This window comes from Cavia porcellus, unplaced genomic scaffold (assembly GCF_034190915.1).
Source record: "Cavia porcellus strain 051 isolate PalLab524CR breed Dunkin Hartley unplaced genomic scaffold, mCavPor4.1 scaffold_24, whole genome shotgun sequence".
NCBI classification, from domain to species: Eukaryota; Metazoa; Chordata; class Mammalia; order Rodentia; family Caviidae; genus Cavia; species Cavia porcellus.
The window spans coordinates 21,195,627-21,217,908 of NW_026947507.1; the positions used below are offsets into that span (position 1 = coordinate 21,195,627).

The 22,282-nt window shown below is 33.7% G+C and overlaps 1 protein-coding gene across 4 annotated transcripts in view; it reads left to right on the plus strand.

Moving 5' to 3' along the window:
- Nucleotides 1–22,282, plus strand: part of Glra3 (glycine receptor alpha 3) — a 155,738-nt gene that overhangs the window by 31,269 nt on the left and 102,187 nt on the right. For all 4 annotated transcript variants that reach the window (XM_023564833.2, XM_063234739.1, XM_013151625.3 and 1 more), the window contains exons 2-3: nt 2,299–2,426; nt 16,452–16,519. In XM_023564833.2, the coding sequence (XP_023420601.1) occupies nt 2,299–2,426; nt 16,452–16,519 (196 nt within the window). The remainder of the gene's footprint in view (nt 1–2,298; nt 2,427–16,451; nt 16,520–22,282) is intronic.

Genomic DNA, 22,282 nt, shown 5'->3' on the forward strand with positions numbered 1-22,282 from the left:
ACATGTAATTTGAAATGCTCATTTTTAATAAAATTTCTGAGGTACATAAAGAAACAAAAATATATAGTCCATTCACAAAAAGAAAAACAACCAATGGAAACTCACCCAAGGAAGCAAAGACACTAGAATTTCAAGAAAGTAATTTAGCTCTTTAAAACTCATTTAAAGAAGTAAAGGAAACTGCATCAGGAGAACAAAAAAGAAAGTGCAACAAATCTCACCAAATAAAAAATATTAACAAACAAAAATTATGATATAAATGAAAAAATAATCTTGAGGTTGAAAAGTAGAGTAACAAAAATTGAAAACTCAGTGGATGATAAGCACTTCATTCCTATGAATGCTATACAAATATTCCCCCAAACAATATGCATTTATTCTTTCACAGTTTGGAAGGTAAGAAGTCAGGGCTCAAAATTAGCTCTGAGGGCTCAAAAACAAGTATAATTCCTTATCGCCAAAGGCTCCAAGGGAGAGTCTATTCTTTAAGTCTTCAGGCTTCTGGAGACTGCAGACATTTCTGTGGCTGGTTACTGTAACTTCTGCCTGCATCATGACATTGTCTATCAGGACAACTATACCTGGATACTTCTTCCTGCATAGCTGGCTGATCAGACCAACTCCTCCATCCAGCCCGTAAGGAGAGGCTTACAGCTCAGCAGGTCCAGTCACTTACTATTTTAATGAGAGGAGCCAGAGCTTTATAGGTAAATTGATATGTTCCTTTGTAGGAAATGTAGAAGCTTATCTTCTGATAACTAGAAAGGAGAGATTTCACAAACAAAATAAATGGTTTAGAAAGCTCCAACTTTCCTTTATAGTAAAGGAAAAGAAGTGTTACCTAAAACTAGAGAGGAAACCAGAGACCACTGAGGTGGTAAAGTTATTTTTATTTTTTCTTTTCTTTATTATTAGAATATTTTACATTAGAACAAACTTCTAAGTAATCACAATGACTGGGATTTGGGCTAAGAAGTTAGTAATAATCAACAATAGAAAATCATAAAAAAATTTTTTAAAGGAGCTTATAATATAGAATCACCAAAAAAAAAAAAAAGATACAGGAGAAGCATTTGTTTGGGGGAAAAAGCAAGAAAATAGAACGAGAGCCACTGAGGAAGTAAGTCTGGTTGTGCCCACAACAAACAGATCCACTAGCTGTACTGTTATATGATACTGTGCTTTTGGAAATACCATGTTTGCATTATAATTTTAAAAGTATACTGCATGTATTTTTGTGATAGACAAATGAATGTTGATCACTGAAGTCCTATTTTCACCACTAAAATTCTGGCAGGAGAAATATAAGCAGTTTCATATTTTGATGTTGACACGTTTCAGTGGTGACCAAAATATTTAGGGTTTAGCAATATACCAAGTTGAGTGACAGAGCCAGGAGAGTGTGACAATTGTTTAAACTCAGGGAAGCAATATTGACTTGAACATATGAGGTTCAAATAATGTGTACACTCAAACAGCTTTATACTAGTAAGCAAACTCTATGTAGAGAAAAAATCATTAGATCTCAGGTAGCAGGCCCAGGACTTTCGTGTTTCAATTCAGTTAAAAAAGAAGTAGGAAAGCAGAGCAGTCACAGCATGGTTTTCTAGGAGGACTGGCTGCAGAAAAAGGAAAACACTGTAATCCAAAGAATACAGGAACACTTTATCTGAGCGGAACACAGATTCTAATAACATCACAGCTAGGTGCTCAAGCATTGTGTGTTAACATCTCAATCTTGACACACAGATTCTAGACTTTATGAGAAGTACTTAAATAAGTGGAACGTTAGTCAAATCTGAATGAATTTAAAGGCACTTTAACTGAAGTGAGGAATATTATTTTTAATCCATTGCATGCACATTTTATTCATGCAGAGAAACCGTCACAAAAGCTAAAAGACGATTTTCCTCTCCTTCCAAAAAAGTAGCAAGTATATTTTCTAGCCGACTTTCATATTTTCTTAAGCCTCCAACACTTCAGATATTTAAAATTTTTTCAATAGGTATAAAATTTGAATAAACACCGACTTTGAAAGCCTTCTGTCTTTGGGGTAGACCTTGTTTCTAGCATTAACACGAAACAATACCATCTCAAAGAACTGTTTGAACAGATGTGAAACATTGTTAATTTGGCTAGAAACACAGTATCTGTCTAATTGTTATAAAGTGATTATATAATATTTGAAGTTTTCATCATCCTTAAAGACATTTTGACGTAGCACTTTAATTTTATTTTTTCAGGAAGCAGTTATTAGAATAGTGCTTGTAAAGACTGTCATTTTGTTCTCATCTGTAGTTTGGTTGCCACAAAAGAAACGAACAGTGCAAGATCTCGAAGCTCTCCAATGTCACCTTCAGACTTTCTGGATAAACTAATGGGGAGGACATCAGGGTATGATGCAAGAATCAGACCTAACTTTAAAGGTAATTATTCTGCTACTTCAGATAATGTTTAAAAAGTGTTTAATGTGATACATTTTAAAACTCTTTCCACCAGAAATTCTAATATTTATTTCCATCAACTTTCAAATATTTTGTTAGTCACATATGTATAGAAGGAGAAATCTAGTTTCATCTTCAGAGGTTTTTTAAAGATGTTCTCTACAACAACAGCATTTTTTCCCTTTCTAATAATTGTAATATTTATTACTTCACCATTTATTTCAAGAACAGGCACGTTCGTATACGACTTTTTAAAAACTTCTCCTGTCTGTTCCACAACAAACTTCTTTAAGGGTTGGTTAAAAAAAAAGCTTCTTTAAGGACTGGTAATAAACAATGTCATCTTTTTTGCTATTTTTTATGGTACTGGAATGGAAGCCAGATCTTAACACGTGCTACGCAAGCGCTCTGCCCCTGAGCTAAACCTCCAGTGTCTTCTTATCTTTTTAAAAGATTCCATGTTGTAGAGAATCATTTCTTCAGTTTACTTAATGGAGAAGAGACTAAATCAAAAAGGCCTCTTTTACTGTTTAAAACATTTTACTACCTAACAAATATTTTAATTGAACTTTTAGGAAAGTTGATAAAAACCAACAAAAAAGGACCACTTTTTATTCTTGTGTTTAATACAATGAAAAACAGCATAATTATACAATGAATATTTGACCTATCCAGAAGCATAATATATCCTGGAGTTGAATTTTAGGATAAAAAAAATCAGAATTTTACCTCTATACCTCAATTTACTTAATCTGTCTTGAAAATAATTTTAGGCAATAGAGATGATATTCCATTGAATTTAGTTAAACTATTTCATTGTTTTTCCCAATTACTATTCATTTTCCTTGTCTTGTGAGAGAAAAAAAAGAATTGTTAGTAATTGTTTAACAATTAGAGAGGAATAATAAAGGTCAAGAGGGGCTAACAATGAAAAGATAGTAGTAAAATTTGTTGGTAATTTATGACAAAAATTATGAATTAGATTGCTTCCATTTTAAATATGTTTTAACATTTAAATTGTAGGTTTCATTTTGTTTTGAAACCTTCAACCACAAATATTTTTAAAATAACAGAAATAAATCACTGATTATCATGCTGTGAAAAAAAAATGATACTGTCTTTGGGGGTATAATGCACAAATAAAAGAAAAATATCTCAGTTTTAAGATTCTTTATGAAATTGAAAGAGAGAATTATCCCTGCCATTAAGTTAAGAATTAATTTTTAATTGATCTGAAAAACTGGTTGTTACATTAGTATATCACAAGAAACATAATTGATAAGTAGTAGATTCATTATAGGAACTCTATAGTCAGGAACTCAAAAGTATTGCTTTTCTCACAGAAAATTAAAAAGGAAAATATATTATTTTTAAAAGTCAGTGAATATTATAAAAGCATATAATCTTAAAATATAATTTTAATGCAATATAGATAAATAAGGGGCCTTAGTGACTTTTCTGTTTGGTTAGAAATTTTACATCTATTTTAACATTTCATAAGTTAACAGATAATGTAAATTTTAAATCATTTATAAGACCAGGAATTTCTACAAGGATTTGGTCTTGCCTTAAATAAGTACTGATTCTTTTCTGAGCAAAATAGGTTCCTTGCAAACAAGCTGTATTCTGTTTGTTCTGAGGTCAGTAGATTCTAATATAAAAGATTCCATTTTGCCAGTATCCTTAAAGGGGAGGAAGAATTGATTTTTTGTTTTTGAAAATGTTACTTTGTATCCTCAATATAGAAACAAATGACCTTTCATTTGATTAAAAAAATGATAATATCAATTATAAAAGCAATTTACAGCCCTATTTTATAGCTAACACTCTGTCCTTTATCATCTTCCAAAAATCAAATGTTAATGACTGCAATACTCTCATAACTTCATCTCTAAATTAAGAATATTTTGTTTACTGAATAAAATACAATAACCAATTGAAATGAATGTGTGATTACTTGTTTTGTTTATGGTTAACATAAATTTAAATGCTAATGAAATAAATTCAAATGCGTGATTAGATGAAAGGACAAGAAAGATCAGTCCTAGTGCAGTCAGGAACCTACCTAGCGATCCATCTCAGAAGTGGGAGAGAAACATATCAAATACAGAAATATTAAATGAAAAATCTCTTCCCATGATAATTTTCTTACTTTTTCTTTTTTTTTTAACCAAGGACTTTTGTAAAGTTTCTTAAAGAAAAATATATCTTTTAAGTTGTGATCTATTTATGTATTTTAAATGTTATTAACTTGTGCCAGGCAAAAATAAGAATTATTCTCTTGTAGCACCATAAATTGGTCATGAGTGCACAGAGGACAGTATCTTCTCTCAAATGTTACTTTAGAAAATAATTAAACATGAAATAAATATAAATATATTTATAAATAAGTACTAATGCAAATTAAAACAGTTTTGGGCCTAGCACACTAAAATTTACTTTGTTTTTCTAACAGAATAATCCTCTTGTACTTAGAGTAGTTTCGATGTATTTAAAGATTTCTGAGAATCAGATTTCCCCTATAAATCCGTTCTGCCTTAAGGATAATTTGGTGGGGGTATAAAGAACTACTTCTAGCCAGGCATGTGGCTCAGCTGCCCAATGCTTGCCTGGCAAGAGCAAGCTCACGAGTTCAATTACCCAGTACAACAACAACAACAAACCTACTTCTAATTGTGTTGTATGTTAGTTATGGGTAAATGTAATGATTTTTAAAACTGTTATCAAGAAGGCATTTGTATCAGTCAATGTTTTACTAGAGAAACAGATATAATGCAAGATATACAGATGTATAAGAGATTACAAGGTTGGCTTACGATGATGGCCAGCCACAGAACTGGATGAGGAAGTGTGCAGAGGGGTGTCTGCACCCTGGAGATTACAGGTTTCAGTCTAAGGTCTGGAGTTCACTCTAGTGTCCTCTGCAAGCTCGCATCAAGAGGCTTATGGGTCTGCAAACAAGAGTTGAAAAGTCTACACCAGAAGGCTGAAGAATCGGAGGCAGATGCTGAAGTCTGGCTAGATGTCAGTAGATGAGGTACAAGCTGAAGACAAAGATAAGCTTCTCCAAAGAACAGAAGCCAGTTCATCTTTCCTCATTTCCCCTTCACACTGTCCAGCCTAGGGCAGGTTCTCTGTACCCTAGGGTGTAGAATTTCTGAGCTTACTCCACGAAGCTTCTAAAATTCTCGAGTTGACTTGATTGATCAACCATTACAGTACTTTATTTTTGAACTGGGGATAAAATTCACAACCTCACACCAGCCAAGGCAGGTGCTTGTGCCACTGAGCTAAATCTCCGACCCAACCATTAGAGCGTTTAATAATGACAAATGGTTCTAGAAATGATCTGGAAGTGTGCTAATAAAGAATTATCAAATAAATTTTCAGAGTTCACTAAATCACTTATTCACTCATAGAAATTAGAATTTTGCCCAATTATTATTTCAATAATTGGGGCTTGAAGAGAAGTGGTTTATGGAAATAACTATTTCTATTGTAATATATGAAAACAGTGAGTAGATGCCAATATTTCTTTCTTGAAATTAGAAAGCAATTAGTTATAAAACTTTTGTCAAAAAAAAAAAGAGTGACAAGGAAAGAAACCAACATATCACTGGGTATAAACCACAAACTGTAGAACTCTGATCAGGACAACTCAGTATAGCCGGTGGTGTTACTGATGTGAAAGGCTGGAAGGACAGGCATATTAAAGGGATTACGAGAAGACCCAATAATCTTTCTTATAAAGATTAGTCTCTATAATTCATTTGATAGATAGAAGCAAAATTATAGATATATGCAAATCTTTCTCTTTGCCCCCCCACCTCTGTCTGTCTCTGTCTCTTCTTTCTCTCTGTCTCTCTTGTGCCTTAGTACTTACAATTAAACTTTATTTCTACTTTTCACTCCACAAACTAAAAACAGTAAGAAAAAGTAATAATAGGAAATGCTTCTTTTTTTTTAGAACAAGAGTGAGCTTCATATATTTTCTAACTATTTATTAATCTTTAAAAGAGCAGTGATGATTTAGGATCATTTTAATTTTACTGACAAATTGACTATGAAGTGTGTATATCCCTTTTCTCCATAGTTTGCTCTACTATTGACATTTATTACTATAATTTTCATAATTGTTTGGCCAACATAGCATATTATTATTCAGTAGAGTACATAATTAGTGCTCATTTTTTATAGTATACAGTTTCAAAATATATTGGAAAATGCATAGCAACATGGTTGCACTATTTCTATATCATGCAGAATAATTTGTTTGTTCTTCAAGACAGTTTTTTTGTGGTCTTCTTGTCCTTTTGAGAGGGCCTTTCTCTGCAGTTCAGGCTGGCCTTGAGCTCACTTTGTAGCCCAGGATAGTCTCGAACTCACAACCATCCTCCTGTCTCAGCCTCCCAAATGCTGGAATTACAGGCATGTACTAGAACACCTGACTTGCTTTAGGACGTCTTTAAATCTCTAAATGTTCTTCTTTTCTTCCCTCTCAATTACTCCAATGCTTGACAACCCCTGGACTTTATTTTATCTCTAGAATGTTGCTTTTTGGATAATACTATGTGTCTTTTCTCTCATTGTTAAAACAAAATATCTGAAATACATTAAACAGGGAAAGATTTATTTAGTTTATGGTTTGTAAAGATTCCGTCTGTAATCCTTGGGCTCCAAGGCAGAGAGGCACGTGGCAGCGAGGCTACATTTCATGGTGGTAGAAGACAGCAAAAGCAACAAGAGCAAAAGAGGACGAGCAAGTCTCTTTTCCTCCCTTATACTGTATGCTGGTTACCTGCTGTCTGGCAGATGTAAGACTCACACTCCAATCCCAGCACTAAACAGTGAACCAGTCACAAAGTCTAGATTGAGCTGCCTCTGAAAATCTCATCCCCTGCGACGACAGGAGGCTCTGGGGAGACATGCAGACACAAACCACATTATGTAATTACAAATACACAGTAATGGCAGAATTTTCATATTGTTTTCTTTCACTTACCAACATGCTTTTAAGGTGCCTCCAAAATTTCTCATGTCTTAACAGTTCATATGATTTTTGTTTGTCTTTTTCATTTTTATGGGTACCGGGGATCGAATTCACGACCGCCTGCTTGCAAGGCAGGTGCTTATGTCGCTGAACTAAACCCCTAGCCCCAATAGTTCATATGATTTTATCCATGAATAATAATCCACAATAAAATTTAAATTAATTACATTAAAGAAATGTACATGGCTATTAATGTATAGAATTCTAGATGTTTGTAGATGTTGCTCAATTACATTCTTATATTTAACACTCTAAAAAGTCAAAATACATTTTTGTTTTTGCTGCTTGGCACATAGCCTATTATCTTCTAACTCTGGACACTTTTCTTTAGAAAGATTGTTGCTTATGCTAGCTTTTGTTTGTTTGTGATTTATTTCTAAAAAGTAACTCTTCTTTTAAAAGATATATTTTCCCTCATCATCTATTTCTAACACATTTCCTTCATCTTTTTCACCTTGTCTTGGTTACTTTTTCTTGTTGCTGACACCCAAAAGTAGGGAATAAAAAATTTATTTAGATTGTTGTTTTTGGAAGTTCCAGTAAATAATCAGCTTGTTCCAAGGCAGGGCAGCCCGGCACCAGGGCAATACCTCAAAGACAATAGCCAGCAAAAGCAACCAGAGCAAAAGAAGAGAAGCACAAATCTGTTTTCCTCCTTTATAATGTTCGCAGGCCACCCACACTCCAGGGTCAGTACAGCACTCACAAAATCTCCTTGCCCTGCTCTTGCACAGGATGGGGATGTTTGCACAGTAGGAACCCTGGCTCCCTGCTGAGTCTCTTAGTTAAACTTCTAAACTTCTCCAGGTGACATAATGCATCAGCCATAACACACTCTTTGTCCTTTTCCTCTACATGTAAGGTGATACTCCTTCAAGTCAATGATTTAATAATACATGTTACTTTATGTTTTTTAATGCTTAGGAAGACTTTAATTTTGTAATTGCATTTTAGTCTACTCACAATCCTTTTTCTCTTAAGCCATTTCTTTAAATAAGAAGTTGTGGTAGTTGAGTCACAAATATCTAGGCAAAGGTATGTTGTCTGTTTTGTGAAAAAAGTATAATGTCTAAAACTATCAGTGACATAAAGCAACAGTTTCTTTCCTGAGTTTTCTGATTGCATCTGTACATGTGTGTGTGTGTGTATGCACGTCTGTGAGAGAAACAGACTGAGGGAATAGTAGTGGGAGAGGAAGAAAGAAAGAGGGAGAGGGAGAAGAAGGAGAAGGGGAGGGAGAGGGAAGGAGATGGAGGGTACAGATTGTATTTCTGGGTGTAGTTTCTTCAGTTTAGTTGAGAGTTGAGTTTTGACAAGGTTTTTGTCAAAACAGAGAAAGTATTCATTTGAGGGACTGACAAGTGGTATTTTTTTCTAATTGTCATAAAGTTATTTCTCCTTTTTCAACAACAGGAAGCAATGTGTGTTGGTGTGCACTTGTAGCTCTAGCTATTCCATGACTGAGGAGAAAGGACGACTTGAGTTCTTAAGTTCAAGACCATCTTGGGAAACATAGCCAAGAGCCTGCCTGAAAAAATATCCATAGGTTTAAATACCAACCCAACAGTTCTCATCAGGAATACTGAAGACAAGAGGAAACTAATAGACCAGGGATGATGGCCTCTTCCTGCCGTGCTTTTCCTTTTCTGTGCCTCCTTTCTTTCTCAAATGGTCCTTGCCTTCACTGATGTTAGACTTTGTTACTTCATTTGTCAGCCATTTTCATCTAACTTCTATATTTTATGTCACTAAGCTAGAGTGTCCTCCCATACATTTTGTATTATAATTTTATTCTTATTTTTATTCAGGAGCATCATCTTTAGGTCTCCAGAGAGAAAGCTGTGCTCAAGTCCTTCATCTTGAAATAAATGCTTCTTGGTGTCATTTGGACTAAAGCGATTTTAAAAAATTGAATACCAATGAAAGTAGGCATAAGACTATCGAGTCCTGACCTAAATCCCTGGTTTTCCAGATGAGTGTATGGTGGAGATTAAATAAAAAGAGACAAATTGTATGATTTTTAGGGCTCCAGGATGGTCAAAACCCTTTAGTTGACCTCATGACTCTGAGGGCTATGACAAAGAGCTCTCTGGATCAGCCCATTTTTATTAGGATCAAGGACAAAACGTGAGGAAACAGAGGAAAGCACAGGAAATGAGCAGGGCCTTGGAAGTCACTTCAAAGACTTCTCCAAGAAGTAAATTAAGCCAATTTAGGAGAACAATCTTATCTCCTAGATAACATGGTAGGATTGAGACTCCATGTGTGAGATACCTGCAGCTGAGGTCTCTATTTACTTAATTAGTGTTGGAGCCAAGGTGTCTTCAGCTGTGGCCTTATCTTGCCCTCTGAGGTATCTCTGGCCTCACAGGCCACTACAGGCCTCAGCCAGGACCAGTGATTCATAGAGGTTCACTAACTATGAATCAGCTCCCATCACCAGGCAAGGGGCCGAGGCCTAGAACAGACTCACAGACAAACATAGAAAGCCAGTTAGTTAATTTTAAATCTTGCTCAGAGCCGCTTTGTAGTGGTCTCCAACATAAGACAACAAATAATTATTTTACTTTAATATTTCCCCTGTAAGTGCTGGATTTCACTTCTTTTGCTTGACTCCTGTCTTTAGTCTTCCATCTGGTCTCTTCCAAATTTTAGTTTATTACTACATATGTGTAATACATAAAGTATACACTTCTTGTGGGAAGTTGATGTGCATATGTAATTTACCTTAATTTCTTTTTTGAAAATTCCCTTTCTCTTCCCTACCTGCTGACTTCCTGTCCCCTGCCCCCTTTTTTGGTATAAGGAATTGAACTCAGGACCTTGTGCTTGCCAGGCAGGCACTTCTGCCACTGAGCTATATCCTTTGGTCCCTCTTGTCCCTTTCTTTAAATAAACGTTTAATAAATTTTAATAAATGTTTTCATTTTCTTATGCTTGCACATTCTATCTGCAGAATGACAGTCATAGTAAAACTCATTATCCACATTTTTTCAGGATAAACAGCATTTTAAAGGTCTTCTTTATCTATAGCTGTTCCTGTCCATCAATACACTATTGTTCTGGAATAAAAGTCACAATTACTTTTGGAAAAAAACATGCTTTCTAGTTGCATGTTTACATAATAAAAGGTCATTTTGAGAAGAAATATCCTTTGAATAATAAAACTTTCTGAAACTATAAATGTTCGTAGTTTCAAAGCTGGATTCTAAACTCTTATAATTTTAGTTTTTGTGGGATTTTTACTGTTTAATTACTCTTTCTATAGCAATTATTTCTTTTTAATTTTTAAACAATCTCCATCTACTACAAAAATTGTTTTCCCTGGATTACTTTAAGGCAAGATGGTTGATCTAATGCCCTAATACCTAAGTATGTACTATAAACAAGAACATTCTTCCAGATAACTATTAAAACACGAAGTTAGCATGAAGTTAGTGCTAGTGTCTAATTTCCAGATTTTCACTGAAATTTTATCAACTATATAAACAGTGACTTCATTACAAAAGGATCCAGTTTAGAATCACTGTCTCCTTCAGTCTGAAGCAGCAGTTCATTTTTCTGATTTTTTCATGATCTTGGTATTTTTAAATTATTTGTCAATTATCCAGCACAGTGTACTTCACTTTCCATTTGTCTAATATTTCAAGACTTGGTTTAGGTGCTACATCCTGGCAGAAATATCACAGGTTGCATCTCTTCAGATAGTAGATAATGTTGATTTTTACAGTTGATGACATTCATATTTGTATTGATATAAATGTTTATATTTTTATTTACTTCTCTGTTAGCTGCTGAAGACTATAAACTTGCATAACGTATCTCTAATTTCATGTATTTATTCTACCAAGTTTCCCTATTTCCATTCTTTCATCGGAGAGCAGGAACCTGGCTTCCAGCTACCTTTAATACAATTACTTCTTCAACCAATGTGTAGTGAGTCTTTCTGATGGCTGCTACTCCCTCTGATGCACAAGTGCCCTCCTCACTATGGTGCAACCCTGAAACCCTGCTCAGTTTCATTATTCTGAGTAGAGCACAGTTCGTCTCAAACTCTGCATTTGGGGTGCCCCCACAGTGATCCAATTTTCATCCTTCTCTGGTTCTAACATGCTCCCCAGGGCTGTCCTATGGTGGCACTTTAGAGCTCACTCCTGGAGTTTAAATCCCAAACCATGTAACATTTACCTATAGAAGTGCTTCCCTCCTGCTGTGGATCAATCACACTCCCCTCTGACATCTTTGGCACAAAGGCCTACCGTACCCTACCCATCTAAATCAGCTTAGAAATGCATTTCTAGGAAAAAGAAAGATTTGAAAGAAATAAGAAAGGGAGAGAATGAACTGAATTCTTCATTCAGTTCTTAATGTACTTAAGTAATTTTAAAACTGGGTTCAAGATCATCACATATATTGTGTCAATTAAAGATTTAAAAAATATCCTTTCTTGTGACTTGTGTGCACCTACCTAAAATCAAAATAAACCTACAGATTGAATTATTTTTAAATTTAATCTTCAATTTTATCCTGTATCTTTAAAAAAAAACCTAACTCTTTGATATACCATTATGTTAAGGGAGGAGAAAGGATTGAGGAAGCAAGGAATCAAAATATACCATGTACAGGTACAAATTCTCTATGGTGAATATGATCAATAGGAATATGTACAGTTTGCCAATCACAGTTAAAAATAATAATAATCAAATTTTTAAACACAAAAAATCCTTAAAGTTATTCTTATGAACGTTTGAGTGGTATGTTCATTAGATTATTTGCTAGCTTGGATGTGTATCTGTCTCATGAGCCCATTTTCCTAATACGAATGTTGATTTCCTCGCAGAGCATGGCAACGTACTTTGGTTTCCACCTTCCCTTTATCTCTAAACTTAAAAGCCATGTTTCGTTTAAGGGACATTTAAAAGAAAACCGCTGCTGAAAACATCTGCAACTACTGTTGTTTGCTTTTTAGGGCAGCCATGGCTAATGCAATGAACAATTTGCCATATGGATGCGATAGCAGTTATTTTCTCTGTTGCTAAACATAGTAGTATATTGAATGGATATAACAGCTTTTGCCTTGGCATACAGAGCTAACAGATTGTCAAAGAACTGCTAAGCAGGTGTTCACTGTGATGGCAATAGGAGATTTACAATCTTTTCTGAGCTTCTTTCACTACAAAAATTTTTAAATACATATGTCAATAGCTAGGATAAAAACACTTCTCCAAGCTGCTGTGTTGATTTGAAATGAACCCAGAAGCGTCAAAAGCAGAAGCCAGTACCTATAAAACACCATGGTGCTGTGACTGTCTCATTCTATGTAATCTCCATCCGCCTGTCCATGGTCTGGTCTGCTCTGTCTGCCCTGTACATTACTCTTTTGTCTAACTCTAAACGTTTGCCTATTCATGCATCCATTCCAGTGGCATGTTAATTCCTGCATTCTCGCAACAAGAATCTGTAAGGGCTCCACCGAAGTCATGAAAAAGTTTTAAAGAACCTGGTATCATATTGATGAGACATCATAATATAAAACAATGACTTTTATATCCAAATTGTTTATATGTTAATATATCAAAAATTAATTTTAAATCATTTGTGCATGTATGTTCGTGTGTGTGTTTTTTCAAGACAATGTCTCTTATTTTGAATTTCAGAATTAGGATTTGGTGCCCAAACGCATGACTCTACTTTCTTCTGAAGTAGATAATAAGCAGACAAATGAAATCCAACTAACACTTGCCTTACATATGGGCAAAAAATGTCTAATAACCCAACAGACAATACAGTTTATACAAAGCTGACACATTGAGAGTTATTTTACTTGAACACAAAGTTTATATTTTGAAAACAGACTAATAAGTCACCCACCAGAATGATGAGGCATCCTGTCCCCAATTATTAGTACAAGTCTAAATAAATTACTTATCTGACCTCTGCTATTCTATAGAAACATTATTTTCCTATATCACTCATTAACCTTTCCATAAGAAACTTCTGCTCAACTATGTCTCCAGTACTATATTTAGAAAAAAAAAAAAACAACAAGAATATCAAGGTTTTTTCCTCAATATGTTATGGAACAATGTTCCTTTCAGAAGCTTGCGGAAATATCAAGGTTACATCATATAGCACTTGCTTGCAAAGAACAGTAACTGTACCAGAAATGACATTGCCAATTTCAAAATCCAAAAGTATATGCTGAGCTTTTGCCTCCATTTTATTATTCATAATTTTATGGATAATAATTAAATTCAAAAGGTTGAGAAAAAGTAATAGAGAATGCCACAGCTTATCTTGTATTAAATGTTCATAGCAAATTAAAGTACAAAACACAAAGACCATTTTTCTTGCTAAATTAAAATGAAGAAAATCATTTATCCCAACTTTTATTTACTTCAGCCTCATCAGAGATTACCTTCTGACGGAGCTAGCAGTTGTTGAGTCACAGCTCCATCTTGGGTCATGTTTCGTAACAAGGAAGTATCATCACCATAATTTTATTAGATGGTGAAGCTATGTAATAGCAGTGCTCTTGTGTTTTCCCTTTTGTAAAGGGATGTAAACAGAGCATGATAGACTTTATTTAAAGCCAAATAATGTTCCCCTGATCCATATTACAGTAACCAGCAAGAGAAAATAGACTTTCAGTTAGTTGGGAAAGCAGGAGACTAACTCCTCCAAAAAAATTACTTGTTTTAGCATTTCAAGAATACCAGTCTGTATATATTTTTAGAGTTCATTATTTTAGTCCTATATTGATAACGAAAAAATACATTTAACAGTGCATTGTGACTTTGATGTAATAAAAAATATCATGGAGCAGAGAGCAATTTTATCTGTCCCATAGAGTGACACAGAAGATAATCGTCTCACCTTACCAGTAATATGTAAATATAAACAACGAATGGAGACTTTTAAAAGTCCTGCTCATTTTTAATCAAATAATTATAGAACCTCCAGCATGCAAGATTTTTCTCAGCTTTTTATATTCTTATGTGCTTACTCTTCCTATTTAGAAGAGTTTACTTTTTATATGTTTGAACTCTATGTTCTAGAAACATCCATGTTTAGCAAACTTCAGGCTCTGAAGTATCTAGCATCTACTCTATCTCATTATTGTTGTTCACCAAATTTATTATAAGAAATCTTACAAAACTTAGATCTTGCATTTTTAATGCTCTTCTCTATTTTTATATCTCTAAGCATATTTTTAGTTAATCTTTAGTCTTGTTCTGGTGATCACAGATGTTTCTTACTATGGAATCCCCTATGCCATAGTTTCCAAACATTGTTGTATATACCCATGATTTGGGGAGCTTCAAAAGTACAAATATCTTAGTTCCATTCCATACTAAGCACCTTATAGATGAGACATTCTCTCTCAGTGTACATCACTTGTCTCAGAGAACTATGAATCTAAGATTTTATTTTTTAAATTATTTTATTGGTTTATTTTATACTTCTACCTCAAATGACATTTAGAGAAGGAGTAATAAATAAAAGAACTTGGGGCTCAGTGGTATGGCACATTTCTACCATGTGTAACGCTCTGGGTTCAATGAACAGCAACACACACACACCATAGCAGTGTGTGCACGTGCACACACACACACACACACACACACACACACACACTCACATGCAGGGAATGGAAGGCATGAAAACTGCGCATTGCTTATTAAGTAAATATAAATTGAAACCTCAAGAAGAATTTGTAATCTAAAATTTTCTATCAAATATAATTATGACTATGAAGTCATAAAAAAGGACATATGTGAACAGAAGACCTCTCAGAACTTCACAATATTATGCAACTTTTGTTAAAAATTAATGGAAAATACATTCAAGGAGGAAGAAAAAATAAATCAAATGAAGAAAAGAATGGAGACCATGAAAGAATAATCTCATGAAAAAGCAACAGAATCAACTTCCAGTATGATGTTTGGGAAGTTATGAACGTCAAATGTAGAATGACTGCTTTGCAAAAAATTCTGTATTGTAAGTCCAAAGGAAAAATAAAGTTGAGAATAACTGATGAATCTCTACAAATGAGAAAAATAAAGTTGAGAATAACTGATGAATCTCTACAAATGAAACATAGTGCAAGACATTTCCAAGTTTATGAATTAATTAATATCGCATGTGGTGAAATCTGAGAAATCTTAAGAAAATGTACCACAAAAAAATATAATCATAGTACCTTATATAACTTAGCTGGGCATAATAGTTACACTGTATAATGATGTAAACAGTGAACATTTATCTAACAAAATAAGAATTTAACTATATTGGGCAGTGGAAAGGTAGAAAAAGATTTATGGACTGGGGGTAAGGAATGATGCATGAAAAAAGATAAATCCTTATCTGATATGTGAGTATCAGAACATATGCCTAAAAAAGGAACAGTACAGCAGCGAAGTAAATATGTTGTGTGGGGAAATTGAGAAATACTCAATGAACTTAAATTGGTTAAAATGATTTTGTATAAATGATTTTGTATAGAAAGAAGGAAAGGGAAAGGTAAGATAAAATGATACTATGCTTTTGTTCTAGCAAATTCTATAAAATAAACTTACCTCTAAATTATGTTCAAGTAACAAAAAAGTTTATATATTAGGGGGAAAGTCAACAGAAACTATCCACAAAAGGGCTCATAAGTTGGATTCAGTAAAATGGGCATTTACAGAGCCATTAAAGATACCTACACTAAGAAAACTGAGATCAAGGGAAGTTAAGGGATTTCTATCATAGTTTATGTCACTCTTCAAAGGAGCATCTGAACCTTGAGATTTTCAATCCATATTGTTTCATGGAAAGATCTCCTTCAGTTTTGAGTATCTGCATGCATATAATTAAAATCCCTTTTTAAAAAGGCCACTAATGAAAGCAAATGGATTATTTGAAAATTATTGTAAATAAGTATTCTAACATTATTGTTTTAATTTCTGTTTCAGGTCCTCCAGTTAATGTCACATGCAACATATTCATAAACAGCTTTGGCTCTATTGCAGAGACAACTATGGTAAGCATGGTTACTCATAACATGTTTTATACCGGATTAATGTATGTTCACATTAATGGGAACTTTTTGTTGATTTTACATAATTAAAGGATTAATACAATGAAATTAATAAATAAAATCAGTGGAAAGACTAAATTGTAATCAACTATAGGTAATAAAGTTTCATTTAGAAGTTGTAGGTTATAAAACACTTGTAAAAAATAAGATAGATTTTTTCCAGTGCAACAATCTAATGCCAAACCACAAAATAAAATTTTGCTATGTAAATTATTGCTTCTTCCAAAGTACTTTTATAGTAGATATAAGTAATCAGTAAATACTTTGATATTTAATTGTTCTATATTTTAACAAAGTTACTTATGCTACTATTTTAACTATTCAGTCGGGTCAATATTACAGCTTCTATCTAAACATTACCCCCAAAACCTCATGTAATCCTAGATGGGGCTTTTTGGAGTTGGCTGCTTTGTGAATATGAATTAAGGATGTGCTATAACTAAACTGGTTCATAACTAAGCTTTTATAACTAAACAGTTATAACTAAACTGGTTCTGGATTGGATAAGGGGAAGGTCCACCCTGGCTGTGAGTGATGCCAACAAAAGGCTTGTGGCTCAGGTGAAATAAAAGGGAAAGGGAGGCTTGCTGCTGCTGCCTCTTGCCCGCCTTACTGTGGACTATTTGACTTCTGTGATGCCCCTCTGCTGTGCCGGATGTCTCTGAGTGAGCCAGCTATGGACTGAAACCTCTATAAACTGTGAGCTTAAATGAAGCTTTCGTCCCTTAATTGTGACCAGCCGGTATTTAGTCCCAGCAACAAGAAAAGTAACCAAGGCAATTACCTTTTCAAATGAATAAAGTATTTATGTGAACAATATAAGGATTTTTATACCTAGATATGAAAATACTACTATATGCCTTAATATAACACTATAATGTAACAAGGAAGATTGTGTATAGTCAAGTTATTAAAGCCAAATAAAATAAAAATGATTATTACATACTAAATGTATCTTAAATTTTCTGTTTCTCTAAGGATCACATTGTGTTTCTTCTTTGGCCAAGCCTTTATTGAGCAATATAGCTTAGATAAAAAAGGAAAAATAGATACATGAAACAATGAATATTTGTGAAATTTCCTAGTAGTTAACTTTTTTTGAAACTATGTAAGATTGCTTATGAATTATCTATAATTGCATTCTATTTCTAAATTTAGAAAGGGTAATTTGCTTCAATTTTCAAAGTTGATTATAACTAAAATATGATATAATACTTAAAGATTTATTAGTTTTCAAAACCATTATTAGGGAATTATGATCATCTTTGCAAGTTTCAGCATCCCTCAATAATAAATTTTCTAATGGAGATAATTCATATGCAAATTATTGTGTGCAGGTTTGTGTCGGGGGGAAGAGGATTCCTCTCAATATGAAGACATTCAGGCACTGTTTTCTTTAAAATTCTGTTCCTATAATATAAGTAGTGTTTAATTATTTGGAAGCATTTTTGTGAGTCTGTTCAAACTCAGGTGATTATAATAAAAGGATTAGTGGAAAAGAACTAAACTCACATTTTAAGCATTATATAGATTTATTATATTTATAACATATAACATGAATGTACATGCCTGAGTGTAAATATGGACAAATACCTTTAACTTGATTATATTACCACAGTGTAATTCTGGTGCATACATATCTTTAGAGTGGTTATAAACTTGTTCAGGTTTGGTATATTCTAGATTATGATTGAATATCTACTTTTGATTTGTATCCCATATTTGAACATACTCAGACCAAATCATCCAAAATTGAGAGAATTACTGTTAGCTTTGTTCTACCAGCTCCCCAAATTTACAATCCTTGAAAGATTCTTATTTTAATTGCTTCTGCGTAGCAATTCCACTGATCCTATAAAATCCTAAAAGCCTTGAGATGATTTTCTGTATTTCTCTTTTGTGAGATTACTGCCGTGTAATATTTTCAACAAGCAACAGTTGGGAAGGTTTATAGCCTCACACATCTTTCTGGATCAGGGGGAAAGGATTTGGAACAAAGGGGCCTCATGAATGTCAGTTTCTGGTTTATGTTCTTTATGAGATCGTTCATTAGCCTAGCAAGGACATTGTTGTAACGCGCAGTCTATGACTGTTTCACCAAAATTTCTTCAATAATTTTAGAAGACTTCCTTTATAGGATAATATTCTACAAAAATCTTGCAGAAAATTGCTGACATACTCCCATGATGAACCTTGATGAGTTTTATTTTCTTTCTCCAGCACAGCAACTCTCTGCATTTTTATGTATGTTATCATTACGTATATCTTCTGAAATCATTTTAGCAACATATTTCACTGTCCTCTTCATAATTCATAGCAGCATAAGAAGCATTAATTAGCACCCCATAGTTTAAGTACCACAGAATTAACCATGTCCATCTTAGTATCCTTCTTTTCATTCTTTATACTCCTAAATATGTGACATTATATCCACCCAAATGGTAAGATTCAGTATTTGTAAAATTTAAAGCCTGTTACTTAGAATAGCTTTGATATAGTGTCCATTCATAAAGAATAGGGAAAATTGGAACTCCTGCCTGGCATATTGATGAATGTCTTTAATCTCAGCACTCTTGCAGACTGAGGCAGAAAGACTGCAAATTCTAGTCTGGTCTAGGCAATTTAGCAACCTAATGAGAGCTTGTCCCAAAACAAAATATAAAAAATCTTGGTTAGAATATCTCCAAAAGAAATTTTGTAAAATGTTTTCTTCCTCTTGATTAATTTAACTTTTTCCTGAGATCCAACATCACATCCCTGTAGCCCACAGCTTTGTTAATATATTTAAGTTCAGTTTTACATGAATATATTTTACCATATTTTTAAATCACATTCACATTTCTTACACTGAATATGCTTATTTCTGTTCTTCAATACAAATTGCCAATTCATTCAAGTCTATTAAAATGAAGTTTTGTTAGCTGGGATGGAGAATGTCCCACAAAGGCCTCAGGCACTCTTAGGTGGGCTTTTGGGAGAATGGTGGATATTGGGTCCCTAGAGCTAATGTGCTGTGAATGGATGGGATCTGTTGGGAAGAGGCAGGTCGTTTGGGGGCATGATTGGGAAGGATGTCTCTCCCTCCATGGGTCTTGCTTTCTCTCTCTGCTTTCTGGTCACCGTAACATAAGCACCTTTTCCGTGTTATGTCTCCCTGCCATACTGTTTCACTTTGGAGCCAATGGATGATGGATTGATGAATCAAAATAAACCTCTCTTCCTTTAACTCATGGATATCAACGACCTGTCCCAGTGACTGAGACATGCCTCAAATTATTTATAATCACTCATGAATGTTTTTGTGCCTGAGAAGTCATACATAACTAAAACTAAATATTTTCCTAATGTATAGGTGTACTTAACAGTGATCTTAACTAAGTCTTCAGGATATTTTAAATTCACTCCTCTGGTCAAACCTATAACCTGTTTCATCTTCTCAGTTTTTAATAACAGCTCAAATTCCATTTAAAGCTATTATTTGATACTTTCTCTAGAAGATACTCTGTTTCTGAAGCCATTTTATCAAATTAAGTAAATCCAAATTTTAATATACTTTTCCTCTTCCTGTGCCACTTTTTAAAATATTTATAGTGGGTTTTTTGATAGTATAGGCTCAAATTTCTTTTTATTTGTTAAATTCATCCTTTCCCAATATTTGTTGATCTAATTAACTTCATGTGCTAATCATTCTCACTTGTGTACAGTTTTATTTATTCTTAACATATAACCATCAAAAATTTTATTACGTATGTTAGCGAATCTTAACTTGTATATTTTCCTTATATTTGAATCATATGCCATCAGATAGAATGAGACTCTAAGGACTTAATCAGCCTCCATTATTACAAGTTTACAATTTTAAAGTAACTTTACAGTTAAATGATTTAAAATCTCTTGGACACCTTAGTCTTTTTAAAAGTTAACTTAAATAAGAGAACTAGTTTTCTAACATTAAAATCATCTTCTTTCTCACCTGCAAATATGGACTGAGGGACAGAGACACATCTGTCCTGCCTTTTGCACATGCAGTGACAGAAGGAGCCCGTGATTATTTCTATAATGGAAAGCTTATGATTTTCACACTCAGTCTTAAATGAAGCCTAACGATAAAAATCTAGGTTGAAGGTGTAGATAAAGCCTGTATGCTAGGGTAAAGCATGTGTGAACCTGACATCGCTAGGTGTGGTGGCACACACCTGTGATCTCAGCACTGAGAGGCAGAGACAGGACTGTGCCAAGGTCGAAGCCATCCTGGAATACACAGGAAGACCCTGTTTCAAAAAAAGGGGGGTTCTTTAAAAAATTCATGTTCAACAGCTTAGGCATATATGTGTAGCAATTATTTCAAATTGACTGCATTGGGGCTGGGGATTTAGCTCAGCGGCATAAGCACCTGCCTTGCAAGCAGGTGGTCGTGAGTTCGATCCCTGGTACTGGTAAAAAAAAAAAAAAAAAAAAAAAAAAACAAAAAGTCTTTAAAAAATTGACTGCATTGGCCTAACTGTCCAATTTCAAGAAACAGGTGAGTTGCCATTGTGACATTTGTTAAAGCTATAGAATTGCTTTGCTATATGATTTAAATCAATATTTACTTATTTAGTCATTAATTTTCACCACAGTCCAAAGCATAAACTTTTTTAATAAAATAAAAAAGGTCAGTTGCTTTAATGTGATGCTTTTCCAGGTGCTTGTATACCTAGATAGATGCCTGGTGCAATTTGAAGAAGTTATCTAAGGGTCCTGTACAAACAGTATGATATTTCAATTTTCCACACACGCGATACATTCACATTTTAGTTGCTACAATGAGCAAGTACATGTAGAAGCTGCTTTGAATTATTGAGTCAATAGATTTTCCAGAGATCAGTGAGAAAATTAGGCATAAAAACTGATTGCATGTCTGTATATATTAATGAAGTCTTTAAACTATTAAAGATAATTTTTTAAATTTTTATTCAAGTTTTACACATACAATGATGCACTGATAATAATATATGTAACAGAAATATACCTATCACTACCTTGAGAAATTAGACATTATCAATAAATTGAAGTTCACTGTTAATAACAGCCCACATTATTCCTTCTCTACTTTCACAAAGAGAGGTTTTTTTGGTACCAGAATCAAACTCAAGACATAAACAAGTCTGTATGTATTACGACAGAAAGCAAATAACCTCCTGACTATCCATATAACATTTGTAATTCTTTTTGGTTTTGTTTAGATAATCGATGCTTAAATGTATGGACTATTTTATTCATTTTCATTTCAGTATTTTACAATATAATTATTGAACATTTAGTAATCAAATGTGTGTGTATTTAAAAGATATTTATCAAAATACAGTAAGATGTTTTTAAGGAAAATATTTCTACTATTCATAAAATTAATGAAATATTCACTTGAGATCAGTGCAAGTATCTTTTTTGTTTTGTTTTTCGTACCAGGTATTGAACTCATGACTTTTTACTTGCCAGGCTGCTGAGCTAAGTCCCTGGCCCCCAGTGCATGTTTCTTTATTCTTAATTAAAGGTTTCCTCTTAACATATTTGCATAAAACACCAAAAGCACTCACTACAAAACAAAATTTGCATTTCAATTTATTCACCTTTGTCAGTTACCTTCAGCTGTGTTCTTGGAGGCTGTTAAGTTTGATCCTGAATACTATATGTTTTCATAAAGATTATATTTTTAAATCTTTGAAG